The 19,351-nt window shown below is 46.7% G+C and overlaps 1 protein-coding gene across 1 annotated transcript in view; it reads right to left on the minus strand.

The window, feature by feature from the left end:
- Positions 1-10,463: 10,463 nt before the first annotated feature.
- ICE2 (interactor of little elongation complex ELL subunit 2) overlaps positions 10,464-19,351 on the minus strand; it is a 747,964-nt gene continuing 739,076 nt past the window's right edge. Inside the window, exons 14-15 of the mRNA XM_078680821.1 lie at positions 12,937-13,195; positions 10,464-11,256 (exon numbers count right to left, since the gene is read on the minus strand). Of these exons, the coding sequence (XP_078536947.1) occupies positions 11,062-11,256; positions 12,937-13,195 (454 nt within the window). The 3' untranslated portion in view covers positions 10,464-11,061. The remainder of the gene's footprint in view (positions 11,257-12,936; positions 13,196-19,351) is intronic.

The raw sequence follows: 19,351 nt of genomic DNA on the forward strand, positions 1-19,351 counted from the left end.
AGGTTAACACCTGGAAAGCTGTGTCAGACCCAGCTTACCAGTTGTAAATCTGGGATGTTCCCTTAATTGGTAAATGCACCTCAACTGGGGAATGCACCTCAACCCCATAACACTGAGAGGCGTTTAATAGGTAGAGAAGAAATACTTATTTACGGAAAACGCTATTTGAATGCCAGGAGCAGCACACAGCAGAAGGGCCAAAGAGAAACGTAGTGAAGGGTTTGAAAATGATCACGAAAAGGCAGAAATACACGGTGGCCTGAAAGTACATACACAACATACCTGACGCTGGATACCCTGTTCTAACTGTGTGTCAGGAGGCAGATAATGTTCACAATAGGGCCGTGCAACTTTATCTTACAATAGGTTTTTATTTTTCCATAAAACATATCTCCATTTCCACATATCCAAGAATGTTCTGTCAGCAAGCAAGCTTGAACCGTCCAATTTTAATGATGCTTTGGTAATTTACTTATACAGCCTAAATCCTGCACTAATGTGCAAAATTTAAAATGCCAAGCATACGCATATACAAGTAGAGGATATTACCTCTTTTATGCAGACATGTATTTAGATTTGTTTACCTACGGGTTGAGCTGTAAACAGCTATCCTAGTATATCATCAGCCTGAGCTGAGGTGGTGTGTTCTGTTTAGGAGCAATTAGATGGCAGCACAACACAAAAGGCACTCACGATATTTCTTGGTGAATCTTTCTGAGAGGTATTTTGACAACAAACACAAGCACGCGCCTCGCGCTGAAAGTAAAAAAAAAACCAAGCATTGGCCGCGTCACTTTCACGGCCGCGAATGTGAAAGTGATCGCGGGTTGTAAGGGTGGCCGTGAGCGATGCACTTTATGACCCATGACGGAGGAAAGCCAGATGGCGGCTGCGAGCGTGTCTGCGCACGTAACCGCAAGCTTGAGGCCAGCAAAAGCGTGTGGTTGCACTTTGAAAACCCACTTACTAAATGTCTCATAGAGCAGCACATGCGCTGGCTCAAGCGAGACCTAAAAAGGAGGAATCGGGGGGTGGGGGGGGGGGGGGGAGCTGGGAATGTACTGGAAGTCTGTAGAAGATTAATCAATTATGATGGAAAATACACCACTTTCGTACAGAGAAGCCCCTTGAAACCTCCCAAAAGTTCCTCTGCACTAGTTGCACCACTTACACAATGTACTTGTTCTCTCCACAAAACAGAGGCTGGTATGACTAAATCTGCCAGGGCTCCTTTTGGTTCCCAGCTCAGCCCTGGTTGCAATCCTTTAATAGCATGCACTACTGATTTAGGGGAGTCATATGCTTAACTTCACAGCGAGGAGCTCAATGTGTTGCTCTATGTCTTGTCATTCAAGACCATGTTGTGATGGGTTACAGCATGAAGCAGAAATCCTACTGATACTGTATGAGGAGTACAACCACAAATAAGATACATTGCGTGACCCTCAGTGTTTAATTTGAGCTGGTGGCTGCAGGGGGTGCCCACCGGCACTCTTTTTTTAGAGACCAAGACATGTATTATGTAATGAGCGCACTGGCCCCCTTTTTTGCCACACCCTTTTAGAAGTTATGCGCTACCAGCAGGACAGCTGAATATTTATGCTGCAACAAATGCAGTGAATTAGTGAAATATGGGACAGCTGTTTAAATCAGCTGCTCTGTCTTTCTCTTTGCCGGTTGCACCCACCTGTGCTTTAAAGAGGGAACATGGTTCCCCCTGCAGGCAGGTGCAGCGACTGACTGCCCCAGCCTCCAAGGGGGATGTCTTAGGGGGTCCATTACAGGGGTCGTACTAAGGGACTTCATGGCAGCACTTACTCTGCACCACCTTTTTGAGGCGTAGAGTCAGTGTGCCTTCTGAAGCGTCCATAATAAATCACTGGCACAGAGAAAAGGTGTTTCCCTCATTAGCATGGGACCATGTTCCAATGCTAATGAAGGAACACCCTCTGTAGACAGCGCCAGTGCTTCATGTGTGCCAGGGCTATCTATATTGCAAAAGAGGGTGCAATAGTGCCTTCTTCTGTAATAGTACAGAGCGCCGGGGCACACATGCCTGTTGCACCCCCGGGACACTGTTCGCAACCTGACCCCAAAATCTATTTTTCCATCATTAAACCTTGACCCACAACAAGAGAAAAACACAGAAACAAGAGAAAGAAAGGGGAATAGAACAATGGAAAAACAGCGACACAGAGAGAAGGCATGGAAGAGTAGGATAAAGGAGCAGCGAATGTCTGGTGGTAGAATAAAGAGGCATGAGATTGAAACAAGACTAAACAACCTTGATATTAAGCAACTCCAGCATTCAGCAGTGTCAGCAGCTGGCTCTGAGAAAAAGTTCAGGCACCAGCATGCATTATTTTTCCAAATTAAGTAACTGCTCGCCATGCTTTCTCTATGTTAGGGTGACCAACTGTCTAACTTTCACGGGCTGTCCGTTATTTGGGTGTTATTTCTGTTGCCCGTAATGATCCCTTTTATGGAGGCCTTTTGTCCATAATGCTGGGATTGCAGCCAGTTATGCTGTTTCCCTGTGAGAAGCCGCCAAGTTCTGCAGCAGTCGCTCCTTGTGACAGCTTCACTCCTCTGAAGTCAAGGGGCTGCAGCAGCCCCTCCCCGACCTGCATTAGACTGCGATGAGACCATTGTCATTCTGTCTGCCGGCTGATTGTCACGTACAGAATGACAATAGGCCAGCCTGGGGAGTTATCTATTAGTCTCTCACCAGCACTTACAAATAAAGGGTTGGGATTCCCTGTACTTTCTTAACTGCACACAGTTAACAACATAAACAATACTATTTCCAAACCTATGCTTTCAAAGCTGTGCAGGAAATGATAGCATCTAATTTTATACACGGGGGAACAGTGTGTTGACGAATGGTAGGAATATAATAGCAAAAAAGTCACAGGAGTAGCGTGATACCTTTTAAATTGGTCATGTCCTTCACAGTAAACAGGTCATTGAGCTAGTTCCTGGTTGTGATATCCTCAGTTTAGAAAAACTGATGGGAAACCCATTCAGCTGTGTCTGTAAACTGAATTTAAGAACTATGAGCAGGTTTCTCCCTTTAAAAAATGGTGAACCTCCTCTTGCCGGAGCCTAAAGAACAACATTCTGTTTTTGTACTGGGGACTGCACCACACAAACTGTTATTTCAGTAGCGCGATCCTAGCCAAAAGGCAGGAGAACACTGTACAAGGTCCAAGACAAAATGTATGTCTGTACATCTGTACCCAACCATTGATGGGCAGATTTACTAACATTCCACGCAACACAGCAAAGTAAATTAAGATTCTGTTCTCTGTTGCATGAAAGAGCAGAAGACCACCATATTTCCAAAGAAATGGTGCATTGGAATTGGGGTTGAAAGCTCTGACATGCAAGTAATACAGTGAACCCGCACATAATCTCTGTACACTTTCTTTTTAAAACCTCCTTCTTTCTCAGTTCCTTTTTAGGTCTCGTCTGAGCCAATGCGCTTGCACATTGCTCCGGCGAGATTATAGTAAGCAGAAAACAAAAGTCTATCAAAACGGCTGCGGATCGCATACAGTTCATGTGATCTATGCGCCTGCACACCATTGCCAGCCACATAACACACCACCATTTGTCTGTGCCTCGGCATCAGACTTCCGCTCCTCCGCCCCCCCCCCCGCGTGCACATCGCGCACCAACATTTGTCTGTGCCTCGGCATCAGACTTCAAAGGCTGCCTCTCCCCAGCCTCTCCCTCCCCCCCCTCCCACCACAGCAATGCCGAGAGCTTGTTTCTGGACGAAAGTGAAAGCCTACTGCGCTTGTTTACAGTAGCCTTGCTCCTCAAATGCTGTTGCTATGTTGCCATCTCTCTAGGGACACTCAGCTTGAAACCACTCGACTTGCTAGCTGCAATGCTACATCCGCTATGCTTTGCCTCTAGACACGTTGATCCCTCGCAGACTGTGCTGACTCTGCCCCTCCTGATTCTGAAACTGACCAACACAGTCACCACGCAGTCTCTTCTCTCTGTCTTATGATGTCTGCCCTGCCACCATTTACTTCGGACCCTCACAACTCCTCACCCTCACACCCCCTCACACACCCTCACCCCGTCACCCTCACCCCCGTAACCCTCACCCTCCCTCATCCTCACACCCTCACCCACCCTCACAACCTCACACCCCTCACCCTCACACACCACATCACTCAGGAACACCACCACATCACTCAGGGACACCACCACATCACTCAGGGACACCACTCAGGGGCACCACCGCATCACTCAGGGACACCACCACATCACTCAGGAACACCACCACATCACTCAGGGACACCACCACATCACTCGGGGACACCACCACATCACTCGGGGACACCACCACATCACTCGGGGACACCACCACATCACTCAGGAACACCACCACATCACTCACGGGCATCATCACATCACTCAGGGACACCACCACATCACTCGGGGACACCACCACATCACTCGGGGACACCACCACATCACTCGGGGACACCACCACATCACTCGGGGACTCCACCACATCACTCTGGGACACCACCACATCACTCAGGGACACCACCACATCACTCAGGGACACCACCACATCACTCAGGAACACCACCACATCACTCAGGGGCACCACTCAGGGGCACCACCACATCACTCAGGGACACCACCACATCACTCGGGGACACCACCACATCACTCGGGGACACCACCACATCACTCGGGGACACCACCACATCACTCGGGGACACCAACACATCACTCGGGACACCACCACATCACTCGGGGACACCACCACATCACTCTGGGACACCACCACATCACTCGGGGGCACCACCACATCACTCAGGGACAACACCACATCACTCAGGGGCACCACCACATCACTCAGGGGCACCACCACATCACTCAGGGGCACCACCACATCACTCAGGGACAACACCACATCACTCAGGGACACCACCACATCACTCAGGGACACCACCACATCACTCAGGAACACCACCACATCACTCGGGGACACCACCACATCACTCGGGGACACCACCACATCACTCTGGGACACCACCACATCACTCAGGGGCACCACCATATCACTCAGTGGCACCACTCAGGGGCACCACCACATCTCTCAGGGACACCACCACATCACTCAGGGACACCACCACATCACTCAGAACACCACATCACTCAGGGAGACCACCACATCACTCTTGGACACCACCACATCACTCGAGGACACCACCGCATCACTCGGGGACACCACCGCATCACTCGGGGACACCACCACATCACTCTGGGACACCACCACATCACTCTGGGACACCACCACATCACTCTAATACACCACATCATTCAGCCCAACCACATCATCACTCAGCACCACAACAGCACTGTCCTTGCTTGCTACCAACAAGTATTGCCATAGCCAATAGGACTCGCATTAGGAAAGTGTAAGCTATTAAGCTTGTGAATAACAATGCTATTAATTTATATATTTTCAAAGCCAACACATATTAAAAGAAATTGTCATTTACAATACCAATAGCTCACACTTTCCTAATGCGAGACCTATTGCATTGCAAATGCTTGTTCTCCATCTGTTCCATCCTCTCTCTCCTACCTTGCCATTCGTCTCTGCCTCTCTCACTCCCCCCACATACTTTCTCTCAGTTCTCTTTACCTTGCTTTTTATATACCCCCTCTAATAATAATAAATTCTTTATTTAGATATATAAAACATATCTTTAAAAGATTCTTCAGCACATTAACACAATTTTATAGATTAAAAGAAATTAAGAAAAAAGGAAATGTAAAAACAGAGTAAAATTTGGCCTTCTTATCAGTGCTTACTGCAACGTATCAATTTAGAAATTAGCACTCCTGCACTATGCAGATGAGATTAAAGTACATGTTTGTCTGCACAATTGTCCAGTTTTTCTAAAAGACTATACACTTGCTGAATGAATTTGGCCAATTTTAGATTTAAAACAGTGTTCTCTAAGGACAGAGCAGCAATAGTGGCATGTCTACAGGTCCGAACTCCCAGCCTGTTCCATTCTGGCCTGAGAAGACGTCTGCGTTGGAGAATAAAAAAAGGGCATGTACAAAGCACGTGCAAAAAAGTTTCATTTGCTGACCTACACCCTCTGCACGTTTGATCATCCCTTTTTCGACGCCATACAGGGAGATTTTGAAGGAAGCGCCAGTCTCCCAGTCTTAGGGCGATCAGACATCGCTTTAACTGATAAGAAAAAGTAGTCGAAAGGTAGTTAGCCGGGGATAATCGTTTGTAGGAGTTGGCTACTGCCCAAGCATGGCTACGTTTCACAAAGAGAGCTTTGTCCGTAATCAGGGATTTAAGTCGTATAGCTTTTTTAATTGTGATTTTGAAAGCGGTCTGGCTTGGATTAAGGGCCCAGAGGTCCGCAGCAGACATTTGTTGGGTGTAGTCATTTAGGAGGCGACCAAATGACCCTCCCGGGTTGCTCACACTGATTTCCTTCCAGACCAAGAGTTCCAGGGTGCCAGCTTCTACCTGTCTTAGTTTGTGAATCAGGTTAAGGTATGAGCCAACGTTAGAGAATTCGTAGTTAATTAAGCCCAACTCTAGTCTGACCTGAGCTGGCGAGGAGGAACTCGGCAGATAGAGCAATTTCTTGTAGAGTTTGATTGTCAGTTTATTTAAGGAATTGTTCATTTTACCCTTAAAGATCTCAATGCCGTTCGAAAGTGTGGGCCCAATCTTTGCTCTAAGCACATCCAGTAAAGGCAAGAGCGTGGGGCCTCTCTACTTTTTTCTCTTCTCAACCTTCTCTTTGTCACCCTAAGCATCTTTCTGTATCTGTCTTTTGCTCCTTTCTCTGCCCCATCTTCTTCTGTAATCCTCTTTTCGCTTTTCACTGCCTGTTATTTTTTGCTCTCAGCTGACAGACCCTTGCTTGCTTTCCTCTTCTCACTGCTTCAAATGCCTGCCTCTTCATCTCTGTATGCAACCCGGTCTCCTCCTTCAACACCATCAATCCGCACTCTGTTTTAAACTCGCTAGAAGTGCTACTCACTGGCATAAGGAAACTTGAAGGGCCCCACTGTGGGGGTGGCTCCTCCTCCGGGGCAGAGGAGCTTTACCCCACCTGCTGAGAGAGCAGCAGGCAAACACAAATACCAAAAATTGCATTCTAATGCCATTTCATTTATTTGCCACCGCACCGCTCGCACTGTCTACAGCCCAATGGTGGGGGCAAGGCTGAATCCTACAAATACAGGATGTCAGCACTGGTCTACAGTGCGTATGTCGGATTGGCCTGCCATCTTGCGACAGCCAGCTCGACATGCACACTGTAGACCCGGCAATCCAAAGGCTGTGAAACAGTCTGGGACTGCTGGCACAGGCCCGCAGCCTCAAAATGAGCGCTGGGTGAGCCTGCTCCCACCAATTCTGGAGCTGCTTTCAAAGTATGAAACCAGCTACAGGATTGGTTGGAGTTCGTTCCACAAGCAGGAAGGAAGTCCCCCCTTTCCCTGCTCGTGGAAAGGAGCAATGACCCTAGAATAAGGATAGGGACCCCCCTACCCCTGTCTTGGTCAGATCATCTAGCCATCCCTTTTGACTTTTCCTCCCCCGCTTCCCAATGCTGCGCAGGGAGGCTCTAGCAGATGGGAATTAAAGAGAAACTTTCAGGGAATAAACAATGAAACCCTGGTCTCTTTTCTGTCTAGTCCTATGCCCCTTCCTACTAGAGGAACTGACACCTTGGCTCTTGCACTCCACAATGCTATTTCTAAAGCCGTTGATACTCTGGCCCCGCTGAAGCAGCACTATGCTGCTAGGAAATGCCCCACAGCACCCTGGTTCTCAGACACTCTTAGAGTGCTCAGGCAGGGCTGCAGAAAGCAGGAGAGGCTCTGGAGACTCCATCTTGACCCCCTTCAAAAAGACATCCACAAGAGACTGCTCAAGGAGTATAAAGCTAACGCAGGTAGGAAAGAAATCCCATTTCACCAAGATCACCGCCTCCCTTAGCTCTCCTCGGGAGCTATTTAAAATAGTGGATTCTCTGTGTGCCCTTCAATCTCCTGACCCTATTGAGGCCTCACAGGACCTTTGTGATCAAATTTCCACCTATTTCCATGAGAAAATCGCGGATATTTACTCGGGCCTAGAAGCCCTTAATCATGACCTAGGGCCCCCCTCTGACCTGGAGACTCTTTCACCAGCTGCAACCTCCGTCACACCGCAGGGTGGTTATCTTACTAACTTCCCCCTGCTTACCTTAGAATAATTTAATCTGCATCTAGACAACGTGAAGTCAAGATCTCCTCTTGACCCCTGCCCTCTTTAAATTTTTAAGGAATGCCGGGATGTCCTACTTCCTCCCTTTCTAGAGGTGATCAATCAGGCAATCCTTGAGGGAGTTTACCCGAAGCCTTGGGAATTGGCCATCGTTAAGCCCCTCCCCCCACGTTAGACCCTGGCATTCTTAAGAATTTTCGCCCCATCTCCCTGCTCCTGCGAAAATACTGGAAACCCACTTAAATATCCATCTGAGCGCCCTTTTAGATCATGCCAGCCTTCTTGACCCGTCCCAACACGGTTTCTGTAAAGCCCATAGCACCGAGTCCGCCCTGACAGTTGTCTCCAATAACATACGTGCTAAGGTCGACAGTGGCCAGGCTACCCTGCTGGTCCTGCTCGACCTTACAGCCGCATTCGACACTCTGTCCCCTGCTATTTTGGCTGGGCGTCTGGGGGAGATAGTAGTGGACGGACCGGCGCTCAGCCTTCTAACATCTTTTCTGACTCAGCGCGAACAGAGGGTCAAGTTGGGCGACCACCTCTCCCCGTCAAGCCTGTGCAGTGTGGGGTTCCTCAGGGTTCGTCCCTGAGCCCCACGCTCTTCAATATATATGTAACACCTTTGGCCAGGCTGTCAGATCCTTTGGTCTGGAAGTCGTATCCTACGCTGACGACACCCATATCATGGTCTCCATCTCACATACCGCTGACATCACTGCCCTGAATTTTAAAGCCTGTATGAAGGCAGTCACGGAGTGGATGGTAAGAAATTACCTCAAACTTAACGGGGAGAGAACGGAGGTGATCATCTTCAGAGGAAAGCAGGAGACCTGGTCTGCGGACTGGTGGCCCTCTGCTCTCGGTGTTTGCCCCACACCCACTCAGTCAGCTCGGAACTTGGGGTGTTATCTTTGACTCCTCGCTTTCCTTCGAAAAGTAGGTCAGCAGGTCGGCCTCAACCTGCTGTGGGGTTTTGCGAATCCTGAGTAAAATCGTACATAACCTGTCGATCGAAGCCCGTAAACAGGTCACGGTAGCCCTCATAGCCTCCCGCCTGGACTATTGCAATGTACTTTATTTGAGAATTACAAAACAACTTGTCCAGCGTCTCCAAATTGTGCAAAACGTGGCCGCAAGGTTCGTTGTTGATGCTCCTAGGCGTTCATCAGGCTCAACCATTAGGAACAATCTGCACTGGCTCCCCATGCAAGCCAGGATTGACTTTAAGGCCCTGTGCCTCACCCATCGCGCCCTTCATGGGCTTGGGGCAGAAGACATCAGTTCCCTTGTGTCCTTCTATGTCCCCGGTAGGGACCTTCGCTCAGCGAACAAAAACCTTCTTGCTGTCCCCAGAACTCTGAAGGCAAGATGGGGCGGTAGGGCTTTTTTCTCCCTTGTTCCAAGGATGTGGAACGCCCTCCCTGTGGAACTTAGGGATCAACCCTCTCATCTTCAGTTCCGGAAGGCCTTGAAGACCTGGCTCTTCAGGGAAGCCTACCTCTAGTCGATTCTCTTCCCCTTCTTCACACTCAGCTTGTTTCTTTCCATCTCCAGCGCCTTGACGCCTTCGGGCAAAGTTGCGCTATACAAGGCTCAAATCAATCAAATCAATCGGTGCTCAAGCTCTGCATTTATGGTGAGGGGAGGGCCAGTACTGCGGCATCTGCCGGGCTATTACACAACTGGTGCTACTGCCTGGGAACTCTAAGTCTATGTACAGCATCACAGCGTTGCTTCTGGCACTACCATTTAAGACACAGGGTAAAACAGTGAAAACTGACCCTAATGTCAGCTCTCAAATTCTGCAGAACGTGTATAGAGTATATGTTTGCAAGTTTTTGTATCATTTAATATGTTCAACTATGTGTGAATGTTTGCTCAATACTCCAATGTGTAATCTAAAGTAAACAATATAAAAAAATGTTGGCTTGCATATTTGTCAGCTGAATATTTTATGACCGTTCAACGTCCTCACGTGTGTCTGTAAAAATGACCTTTTGTCCTGAATTTTCGTCCTGAATTATGACCCTTTGTCCTGAGCTTTTACTGTCACTATCCAGAATCTTCCTTCTTGCCAAGTGCTCACCCTACCCTATGTGCATGCTGGCAAGAGTTTATTTGTTTTATATCTGTATCCACGCTTTATAAATACAACCACAAACATACATAAAAGAAGCAGGGATGGCTGCCTTATTTAATATCCTGAGTTTCTTCTTACAGCCATGCCTCATAATTACTGCACGAATAGTAACGTTCTTTTAGTATTGTACCATGAAGTCACTGTTGCTTTCAAACTACTGAGTGGCTTCTGACACCAAGTGGTAATTTAGTTCCAGGGCAGTGAAACAAAGACACGTCACAGTCATTTACTTGTACACGTATTTTAGCAAAACTGTTGGAATTTGTTTGTTTTTTCCAAGGTCTCCTCGGCACTTGGGGGATGTGGTTGTTTGTGGGTGGGCTGAATTTAGTCTGAACAGAGAGGGGTGTGAATAACAACGGGTTCCCTTGTGGAAGGCTACAAGGAGCTGTTCCCGCTCCTGTCTGTGAAATCCCGCCCCACCCCGCAGTGATTGTCTGAGAGCCAGGCCTGGCTGGGCTCTCGCTCAAAAGGTGAGGCTGCAGCGCGTGGTATTTCTGGCATGTTCTATGCATTCCTCCAGCACACCACTGCCAGCGGCCGACGGGATTCCTCCCGGAGCTGGAAAATACAAATCCTCCTACTGCCATCCTTTCTCAGTCCGTTACACGCGCTCAGTCCGTATTTATGATAGCTTTGGGTTTCTGTGCATTTTCATGGCTTTCCACTTCTGAAACCTCTTCTGCCGTCTGCCTCTATTCTTCTTTTTCTTTTGAGACCCACCCTTGGCTGCTGCTGTTGACACATCACTGCAGTCGGTTTCCATGGACGAAGAGTTAGGCATTCTTCTCTGTTTTCCAGCCACACCCACTTGACGGCTCTGAAAAAAAGAAATTTGAGGAACAACTGGTTCAGCATCCTGACGATTCACCACAAGTAATTTACACAATCGAATATAACCTATACTTAAAACACAAATCGTGTCACATATTTGGCAGACTAAGTGCACACTGCAATGGGTTGGCAGAGATCATTGTCCCAACCATCCCAAGGGACTCCTGCCTGTCAAATGTAGAGCTGTACACCAGGCCTGCGGACACCTTTTAACAGTGAAAGAACTGTAGTGCCGGTTGAAAAAGCCTGACGGACGGATCTGTCAAACAGGAAGGACCCCACTCAAACCTTTACACATTTTTTCATGTTTCAAAAACAAACTCGAAAAGCGAGAGTTTTTTTTAAACAGGAATGACCTCGAGCCGGGGGTGGGGTGTGTGTGTGGTGGCGATCCCTTCCAGCTTTCGCAGCCCGCGTGTCCGCAGGTCAGAGCTGGGGGGTGGGTAGGGGGCCACCCATCCCCTTGCTACGCCACGAGGACTGTGATTTAGGCATGGAGGGACGGAGTGCTCTCTCGGCCAAACTCTAAAGCAGTCCTCTAATACGATCTCATCCTGTTGCTTCAGAGAAACACAACTATTCTTCGTTGTATCATCTCCAACATTAACATTTGAAGAGAAAGTTAACACGGACCGTATCGTTGTGCGTTTCTGCAGATATCATGCAGTACCATGAATCTTTCAAATTGCTTTATTTATTGTCAGTATGCATGCCACCCGGTAACTTAACCAAGACTTGAAACAAGGGGGCGATTGGATGTCATTAGTATGTTGCTGTGAACATCTGTGATTATAATGCTAGGGACAATCAAAAGAGAATATCTACACCTGCGCGTAGGTTTTTCTATATGCATCCAGATTTCTCACAGTTATCATCATAAACAAACATTGCTTGACATTAAATCTTAGAGCATTTCCATGTGTTAGGCCCAGAGCGTTCAAAGCAACCAACAATACTGATGAAATAGGTGTATGGCTATTACAGCTGAAAATCGATTAGGGGTTGCTCTTTCATTTCAGCGGGGGAGCGTCGCCCCATTAACCAAAATGCCCCAAAAAATCCCTAAAGATGAAAAATAAAATGGTAATAAAGTACATTTATTACCATTGTTTTTTTCATCCTCCCTGTCCCGAACCGAGTGTCAGGACAGGACGGGCCTTGGTGCGTGGCAGCAGCAGGGAGGAGGGTGGGCTGTCTGGGCACTTTTCAAAGTGCGCATGTCCTTTTGGCCGGCCATCTTGTGACGGCCAGGCAGACAGGCGCACTTTGAAAGCTCTAACCTAGGGTTAGAGTAAGTGCAGGGCTCCAGTGTCCCCATGAGCGGCAAGAGAGGCCATTCCCTCCAATCCTGGCGCTGCTCTCATGCATTGGTTAGAGGAGTTGTTAAGGGTCCCGTACTGGAGGAGAAGACGAAAAGATGAAAACCGGACCAGAGAGCGGAGGACGTTTGTGCAGGAAAGTGAGTTTTTATTTTTTTCTTCCTTTAATGTGTCCCCGCCCATGAGCCTGCCCCACCACTCTCTAGTGCTGCCAACTGAAAATCATTTCAGTTTGTTTTTGACAACTACAACGTTGCATTCTATGAAATTGAAAACCCTAATGTTTTATACAAATTTTTTTAAAAAAAAGAAAGCTTTAATACATTTAATCCAGATGCCAAGCATACCTTTTTTTTGTCTGTGACATCTTCGGGTGGCGGTGGGAATGTGCACGGAGCTCTACCCTGAGAGACATGATATGGCAACAGAATAGTGGGATCCAGTGGAACCCAGGGAACGGAGAGGGTGGACGGTGCTTGAGGCATGCTGGAGTGAGCTTTGTGAAGGTTATAGGATGACTTTCGCACTTTGCAGTTAGCGCTCTTGTAGATCAAAACCGAGGAATCACCTGCTGTATGACTCAATAGGTATGAGCCCTCCTGCAAACTGAAGAAGAAAACAGCAAAGATAAGTACGAGTTTTACATCACCATTTTACATAGAAATATTATTTTGAATAACAACCTTTTTCATTGTTTACACTTTGGTGTGTGTGCCAAGCGTAATGGTTACAAATAGGGGACGTTTTCGAAAATAATAAGGAAAACAAAAGAAAATGTCTAGTATTATGTGAAAAAGATAAGCAACCCCTTTGTGATACATGTGAAACACATCAATAGGAATCATACGTAAAACATTTGAACTTAGGCCCAGATGCATCAAGCTAAAATCCACTCGCAAAGGGGCAGATTCTCAGCATCTACCCCTTTGCGACCGGTATTTTTGCATTTGGGATGCATCATTCCAAATCCAAAAATCGCAATTTAAGAAATCGCAAAACTGCGATTACTTAAATTGCTATTGCATTTAAGGAATCTCAAATTGAGATTCCTTAAATGCAATGCATTAAAGTTACAAAATTAGCGATTTCGCTAATAGGGGGCGCAAATTACCATGAAGTTGAACTTCATGGTAATTTGCAAAAACTTTGAAAAATGCACTAAAGTGCATTTTTCAAAGTTCCATTTTACACACAAACATGCCCTTTGGGCATGTGTGTGTGCAAGATGTACCCATATGCAGATTTCAGGGGTGCAACAGGGTGTCCTTTTGACACCCTGGCACCCTTGAAATTGCAATCTCAATTTGCGATTCTCTAATTGAGAATCGCAAATTGAGATTGTCTTACCATTCATTCCCATGGGCCTCTAGGCCCACAGAAATAAATTGCGAGTCGCAATTAAGGAATTTTAAGAAATTGCTATTTTTTAAGCGAGATCTTCATGCATAGCATTTTGCTATTCCTTATTAGCAAATCCTTATTTTTCGCTAATAAGGAATCGCAAAAAGGGTGCTTGAAGCATCTAGGGGTTAGTCTATAAAAATGGCCATCTCTGTATATTCAGCTAGATTGCGTTAGTCTACTAGATTCAGAGAACAAAGTGATGGTTCAAGATGCCAACGAGAGTACATCAAGCAGGCGAAGATGAATTAGCCTGAGACGTCACTCACTTTGTCTGCCAACAGAGGAGTTCAGATAATATAATACAGACTGCAACAGATAATCAAAGACAATAGAGCTTGCAGTAAGGAATCAGGAAACAAGTGAGACAGTTATGCTAATATAGGCAAGTTGAGACTGCAAGTGTTACAATGTGAACAGTGTTAGGAACCATGAAATAGCTCGCATTAGTTCACCCCTCTACCTACTCATTATACAAGTGAAACGTAGGCATGTGACTGAATATAGAACCTAATAAAATTGGGACTACATTTGTGTGCTACTTCTCTTCATGCCCCTCACAACGTGGCCACTGCTGGGGATCCCCACCCCATTTTCTGGGATTACAACGTCTTAATAAATGCATTACAGACTCATCTGAAAGGAGTTTTCTGAAATTTTCATCAACAATCTTGGTGCGATAGACAGGAATTCCAACAACTCAAATACGGGTGATGACTGGGGTTAGAGCAGACCTCCACTCTATCAGTTAGTACATACCAAATTTAAGATGGATCTTTAACGGGGGCCATGGCTTGATGCCCACGAAGAATGGTGGGTGACCCGTGAGCTCATGATCGAGCGCACAAGCGGAGGCAGTTTTTTGCGGGTCTCGCGACCCGTCGCCTCATTGAAGTGCGGTTTCCCTGCCATGAATTGCCCATCGACAATCTGGTAGTGCTAATTGCACACCAGCAACGTTCTTTCCAAGTTATTTCATCACTGTTGCTGCTGCCTCAGACGCGGCCGCCATTTTGGGATACGGTCACAGCTGTCATCCGACCCACCCTCCTGAAGTGGCGCTCTTCTTTTTCTTCAATTTTTTCTCCCGTATTTGACAGGCTTGGTTTCTGTGGCCTCTCTTACATGCCAAACCCTAATTTCCAATGAATAATGGCAGGACTTTGCAGATATCGAGTATTTAACGCTACACATGTGATACTCTCTTCTTTTTTATTATTTTCAAAAAACCGTCACTTTCCTCTTCATGAGTCTGGTTGCAACAAACCTTTGTGCTGCCATGCTAACTTTCAACTAAATAACTCCATCACTTTTTCTCTCAAGAACGCAGTATGCCAAATCTACTCCTTCTGTCCTGAACCCCCCATTACTTTCCTCAATAGTTCCCTAACGCAGGGAGTAGTGACCCCTGCGCTCAAATCAGCCACCATAGTGCCCATTCTAAAGAAGCCTGGCGCTGACCCGTCCATCTCAGCCAACTACCGCCCCATTTCCCTGCTGCCCTATCTGGGCAAGGTGCTGGAGCGCCATGTAACCGCGGTACTCAGTACCCATGTAGTGGAGAAGCGTGGCTCAGTGGTTAGAGGCGGCAGACCTGGAAGCTGAGATCAGCCGTGGACCAGGGTTCGATTCCCCGCCTCGGCGGGTCTCGGGCTCAAAAAATTCCACGGACTCGATAATTCTCGTTCCGGTGCCTACTCAACTCACGGGGTCACACTCTGCGACTCTGGGCAATAGCTTGCTTAATCTCCACTACGGCCCCTCGCGGCGGGATGCCTGGCTTTCACCTTGTGGACACCCTTCCGGGGTCTCTCACAGGGGAATACCAGGACGGGTTCCCTAAGCAAGCGCCGAGATGCCTACGGGTAGTCGTGCGCTATACAAGAGCGTAATCATTTCATCATTTCATCATTTCCATGTAGAGGCAAATGGGGGTCTGGCTTCCCGCCAGGCCGGCTTCCGCCCCAGGCACTCGACCGAATCAGTCGTGGTATCGGTCCTAGACAACCTCAGGAAGGGAATGGATCACAACAAACACCAGGCGTTGGTGCTCCTCGATCTGTCCGCCGCCTTTGACACGGTGGACCACACCATCTTACTGTCCCGTGTCAGGGCGGCTGGAATCAAGGGATCAGCCCTGGTCTGGCTTTCCTCCTTCCTGAGGGACCGCACCCAGGCGGTCTGGCTAGGAGACTTCACGACCACCTCACTCCCTGTCACTTGTGGTGTCCCCCAGGGTTCCTCTCTTTCCCCCCTACTGTTCAACCTTTATATCTTTCCTCTCATGTTTGCTCTTCAGCAGCTGGAGGTCACCGTGTTCAATTATGCGGATGACCTCCAGCTCATCTTTGACCTATCCTCTTCTCCCCTCTCTGTCTCTAATTTCCAGTCCATTATGATTTTCATCAGGGACTGGATGAACCACAACCATCTCAAATTGAACCCGGACAAAACCGAGTTGGTTCTTACTGGTGGTTCTTCCAGTCCCTGGAACTCTCTTTTCTGGCCCTCTTCTCTTGGTCCCGCCCCCACTCCTTCAACCACGGTCAAAACACTGGGTGTCAAAATGAACAACCATCTCACCCTCCATTCACAAATTAGCTCTGTAGTCTCCTCCTGCTTCCTTACCCTCCGAACCATCCGCACTGTCTCCCGCTTCTTTTCCCCCCAGGCACTCAAGTTGATTATGGCCGCTCTGGTAATATCGCGGCTGGATTATGCCAATGCCCTATACAACGGCATCCCGGCATACAGCCTGCGGAGGCTCCAAATGGTCCAGAACCAGGCGGCCCGGCTGGTCTATGGTCTCCCACGTTACCACCACTCCACACCCCTCCTCAGGGAGCTCCATTGGCTTCCTGTTAAGGAACGCTCCATTTTTAAAACAGGCTGCATGGTCTTCCAGGCCCGCCAAGGCACTGCCCGGCCTTCATCTACTCGCTGATAAACGAATATGTCCCCACCAGAGAGCTTCGTTCCTCTTCTAAGTCTCTCCTTCAAATCCCACGTTTCAAACGCAAAAAGTGGGGTGGAGCCAATTTCTCCACCTTGGCTCCTCTATTCTGGAATTCCCTCCCCGACCACCTCCGCTTTGCCACTCATTATGTTTCTTTCCGCAAAGATCTAAAAACGTTCCTTCTCAAACAGGCCTTCTCCGTGTAAACTGGCCTTTTCTTGCCCTACGACAGGCTTATTTTGCCTCAGTTGCTGGACCCTTCACTAGCGCCAAGAAACCGTACGGTGAACGTTGCGCTTTATAAATGTTTTAAATTGGAAAAATTGGAATCTACCTTTACTGCAGTGTTGACGCTGAATGTTCTACTTACCTTCTTATTTTTCCTCTGTTTTAATCCTTCATTGACCTAGCATATTACTTTTTGAGGCATACATATATCACTCTGCATTTCTTTTAATGGCTACCTCAAGTGATTTATGGGGAGATTACGGAGGCTTAATCCCTTAGCCTCATCTCCTACGCACAGATTCATAAAAAATTCTACGATATTTTCAAGGCTTGCTGCAATAGAGTCTGTCTCTGCTCCTCCTTCAAAAACTGGCATACCATCACCTGTGCAGTCTCTGGCTTCAACTTCAACGACCTCTGCCAAGGCTAATCCTAAACGTCTTAAGAAAGACCCTCCATCAACAACAAAGCCGCCTCCTCCTGCCTCGCTGGATTTGCTACTGGAAGAAATACGTGCCCTAAAGCCCTTTATGGCGGAGACAAACTCCAAACTTCATTTCCTGACTAAACGATGCTCACAACTAGATGAGAGACTTGTTGCTGTGTAGCAGTGTCTCTCCTCTCTCAGCATGACAGAGTAATGTTCTTGTTCTTCAATCACAAGTTTCCTCCTTGCAGAAGCATGTCGAAGATTTAGAAAATAGAAATCGAAGGAATCATGTACATATTTATGGTTTGCCGGAGAACACAGAAGGAGCAGACCCTCTCACCTTCTTTGAGTCCTTTTTATCTAAATTATTGGAGCTTCCTTCAGATACTATCTTGAACATTCAGCGTGCTCATAGACTAGGACGTCAGAATACTGGCACCTCTGGGTCTAACCGTCCAAGAGGTGTCATTCTATACTTCTTGGAGTATACCGATTTGCTTAAAACTATATCCGCTTCTAAAAAGTTGCCACGAATTTCATGGTTAGGTCACACACTATTTTTTTCACAGGACTATGCCAAAAGTACTGCTGACCGTTGAAGAGAGTTTCTTAACATGAGACCGGATCTTCGTGCTCTTGGTGCTAGATATGACATGTTCCACCCATGTCTTTTTAAGGTCACCTACAAAAATAAAACAACCTCCTATGAAAATCCTGTGAAATTGAAAAGTTTTCTCAATGCTTGCAGAGTAGAGACTATGGACATCTCTGGCGTCTCATCTTCTCACTCTGTTTGACTTTAATGTTTTACTCAATAGATGCTGTTAGTTTCACTTGTCAAATTTTTTAACAGTGTGTTCTCCTCTTTTATTTACAGTTATGTTCACTCCATGTTAATCTGAACACATTGTGACTATTCTGTTCTTAATCCGTAGTTTAACCATACACCTTGTCTTTTTTCCCTATAGGTTCCCCTGTTGTAAACATATTCTGTCATTTCGCATTGTGTAACACCCAGTCGCCCTTGTGCCCATTCCTTCTTGAGATCTGGATGCACCGCCCCTTCATGTGGTTTCTACCCCCACCTTCAAATTTGGATTTGTTGCAAGTATGTGGTATCTCTTGTTTTTGTTTCTCTCTTTCTTACCTTCTGTTATCCCTTTTCTCACTCTATCTCTTTCTTCTATTCCTTTAATACCTTTCATTTTCAATTGCTATTTTTTGATATTTCAATTCCTGACTTCTCCTTCCCTATTCTTTCAAGTTCCAGGGTTAACTTACATCTAATTATTACTTATTTATCTTTCAATTATATTTGCATTAAGGCTGGTTTATTTTATCACTAGTTTTGCTTTGTTTCATTTATGGCTTTAAAACTCATTACATGGAATGTTAAAGTTTGAATTCCCCTATTAGGAGACACAGGTATTATCTTATTTATCTAAATTGAATGCTAAGATTGTTTTATTGCAGGAAACTCATCTCTCAGGGCCTGAATCTTTAAAGTTTTTTTCTCATCTGGCGATGGCAAAAGAAATGGCGTTATTACTTTAGTTCATAAATCCTTGAAGGTATCCCTTATTTCACAAGAAAAGGATGATGACGATAGATGGTTGTTTACCAAGCTGGAGATTGATGGTATTTCGTTTTCTCTTTTTAATGTTTACGCCCCTACTTCTGGCGATGGCCCTTTTTGGTCTTATGGACATCAATTGCTTTCTCACAACAATGCTCACAACTTAATCCT

The sequence above is a fragment of the Lissotriton helveticus genome, chromosome 3_1, assembly GCF_964261635.1.
Source record: "Lissotriton helveticus chromosome 3_1, aLisHel1.1, whole genome shotgun sequence".
Lineage (NCBI taxonomy): Eukaryota > Metazoa > Chordata > Amphibia > Caudata > Salamandridae > Lissotriton > Lissotriton helveticus.